The sequence below is a fragment of the Muntiacus reevesi genome, chromosome X (assembly GCF_963930625.1).
Source record: "Muntiacus reevesi chromosome X, mMunRee1.1, whole genome shotgun sequence".
NCBI lineage: Eukaryota > Metazoa > Chordata > Mammalia > Artiodactyla > Cervidae > Muntiacus > Muntiacus reevesi.
In genome coordinates this window covers 148999340-149002332 of record NC_089271.1, presented here as the reverse complement: position 1 = coordinate 149002332, position 2993 = coordinate 148999340, and the positions used below count along the sequence as shown (strand labels likewise).

General features: G+C 59.2%; 1 protein-coding gene across 1 annotated transcript; it reads left to right on the top strand.

Annotated features, from left to right (window-relative positions):
* Positions 1 to 212: 212 nt before the first annotated feature.
* On the top strand, positions 213 to 2115 carry F8A3 (coagulation factor VIII associated 3). Its single transcript, XM_065915342.1, has one exon. It carries the CDS (start codon positions 293 to 295, stop codon positions 1388 to 1390), a length of 1098 nt encoding a protein of 365 aa, XP_065771414.1. The 5' UTR covers positions 213 to 292; the 3' UTR covers positions 1391 to 2115.
* The last annotated feature ends 878 nt before the right edge of the window (positions 2116 to 2993 follow it).

Below are 2993 nucleotides of genomic sequence, written 5' to 3'. Positions count from 1 at the left end.
CCTTTGGAGATTCCAGGAGATGCTCTGCTTGGCAACCTGCGGGAGCAAGCTGTCACCTAGCAACAGCGGGCTCCTAGCCAGGGCTGGCCCAGGACCCTCTATTTGCATATGGCGTCGGTAGCCAATCACGGCCCAAACTCCGCGCCCGCTCTTTTGCATATCACCCCGGCGACTGGAGAGTCCGGGCGGCAACGCCGCCGCAGTCCCGCCGTGGCCCTGAGCCGGACGCAGGGCACGTCGCCGGTCGCCGCCCGGTTGCGTCAGCACGCCTGGAAGCACCGGGGCGGCGAAGATGGCGGCTTCTGCGGCCGGCTTGGGCGGCGGCGGCGCGGGCCCAGGGCCTGAGCCGGGGGATTTCCTGGCGCGCTACCGCCAGGTATCCAACAAACTCAAGAAGCGGTTCCTGCGGAAGCCGAACGTGGCGGAGGCCGGCGAGCAGTTCGCCCAGCTTGGCCGCGAGCTGCGCGCCCAGGAGTGCCTGCCGTACGCGGCCTGGTGCCAGCTGGCGGTGGCGCGCTGCCAACAGGCGCTCTTCCACGGGCCCGGCGAGGCGCTGGCGCTGACCGAGGCCGCGCGCCTCTTTCTGCGGCAGGAGCGCGACGCGCGCCAACGCCTGGCCTGCCCCGCCGCTGCTGGGGAGGCCCTGCAGGCCGCCGCCGCCGCGCTGGGCGCCGCCGTGCGCCTGCACCTGGAGCTCGGGCAGCCGGCCGCGGCCGCCGCGCTCTGCCTCGAGCTGGCGGCCGCCCTGCGCGACCTGGGCCAGCCGGCCGCTGCCGCCGGCCACTTCCAGCGCGCCGCGCAGCTGCAGCTGCCCCAGCTGCCCCTGGCGGCCCTGCAGGCCCTTGGCCACGCCGCGTCCTGCCAGCTGCTGGCGCGGGACTACAGCGGCGCGCTGGCGCTCTTCACGCGTATGCAGCGCCTGGCGCGGGAGCTCGGCGGCCCCCCGCCGCAGCCGCCGCCGTCTGGGCCGCAGCCCGCCACCCCCGTGGCCCTCGCCCCGCCGCTCCCACCTGGCGCTGGGCCGCCGGCTACCGCCGCCCCGGCCGCGCTGGGCGCCTTCACCGACGTGCTGGTCCGCTGCGAGGTGTCCCGCGTGCTGCTTCTGCTGCTCCTGCAGCCGCCGCCCGCCAAGCTCCTGCCGGAGCATGCACACACCCTGGAGAAGTACGCCTGGGAGGCCTTCGACAGCCATGGGCAGGACAGCAGCGGCCCGCTGCCCGAGGAGCTGTTCCTGCTGCTGCAGTCCTTGGTCATGGCCACGCACGAGAAGGACACGGAGGCCGTCAAGTCGCTGCAGGTGGAGATGTGGCCCCTGCTGAGCGCCGAGCAGAACCACCTCCTGCACCTCGTTCTGCAGGAAACCGTCTCGCCGTCGGGCCAGGGGATCTGATGAATCCCTGACGGGAACCCAGCCACGCTGTGCCTGTTCCTGAAACTCACGCACTGGCCTGCGCGTTTGCGGGAGCATGATAGACCTTGATCCCGGCGCGGAATGTAGTTGACTAAAGTCACATTGTTTCCATAACAGTTGCAGGAGAAAAAAAAAAAGCATATAATAGAATCGGACGACACAGCTCACCTCACCAGGAATTTCAGCATAAACTTGAGAATCCCTTGGGTCTCCCTTTCACCCAATTGTCCCCTTACCCCGCTTCCCCCCGCCCCCAGAAGGCTCGCCTTCCCCCACATCCTTGTTTCACACAGGATTTATTTGCGTATCTCTGGCTTGGAACTCTAGCTGCATGATTTTTTCATGGTGAATCTGATTCCTTAGCATATTCAGATGTTTGCCTTCGTGATCGCCCAGTTCCTCCTTTGTTTCATGCACCTCATACGTTGGAATTGTTGTATTCAGTCTTCCGCGGTTGTCACTACAGCCCTTAATCTATGATAAAGCCTTTCTGACTCTCCTGACTTGTGGTTTAGATTGATTTCCTCTGTAAAATGGGAATAGCTTACCTACCTGTCAGAAGGCAGAAGCACAAACTGTTCCCTTTTAGATCCAAGGTGGACTCATTCACTCAAAATGGACACTGTGCCTATGAATCTACAGAGATCATTTGTGATGTGGTTCTTAGCTGCAGTGCATTTGTTTTCGATGCAAAAGGGGTGGACCTGGGAGTAGGGGTGAGGGTGGGGTGAGCTCCAGCGCGAAAGTTTCAGATGTGCACTGGAATTTTCAGTTGCGGTTGTTCCGAGAGGTCCGGGTAATCCACACGGGCAAGTTTTACTTGTAGTATGGACCCTTCTACAAATCTTCCTTTAACTCAAATATATAAAATTAGCATGCTTCTTTGGTCTAGCGTGATCACATATATGCCAGACTGTGCCCTTGGTCCCCAAAAGCAGGATGGCGTTCCATTTGTAAACACTAGATTTCTGGTCCAAATGATACATGCAAACTGACTTAGCTGTTCCCTCAAATTTTCTTTAGTGTTGAGTGTGATGACAAGAGCTCTTCAGAATATATTCTCATTCTCAGCCATTCAGTTTGGGAAAATGCATCCTTTAGGCTGAGGTTGTAGACAGCAGTAATCTTTTGGGGTGAGATTTAAGCACTCAGTTTGGGAATCTATCTTGCTTTTGCATAGTTGGTGGGGAGGGGGAATATGTGGAGTGTTGTATGAGATAAGTGCCCCCAAGTGGGTCGGACTTTACAGTATTTTTTGTACCTCTATTTCAGCAGTGTGGAAGTAGTGGCTAAGCAAGTATTGGGGAGCCCATTGGAGACAGATGCAGGCACCCCTCCTGTGCTCTCACGTGGCTGCCAGGCAGGTGCCTTCCAAGCCCTGAAAGCCCAGTCCAACTTACTGCCAAGGTGGTGAGAGTGCATGCTCCCTTGTGTGTTTGCTTTTTCTAGGACACTCAGCCCTGGCTGCCTCTCTTATCGTCCTTAGGACAAGAATGCTTATGAATGAATTATGGAGTGTGTCTGGTGAGAGCATTTGGATTTGGGCACAAGGGAAAACCTCCTTAGAGGTTTGCTTAGAGTG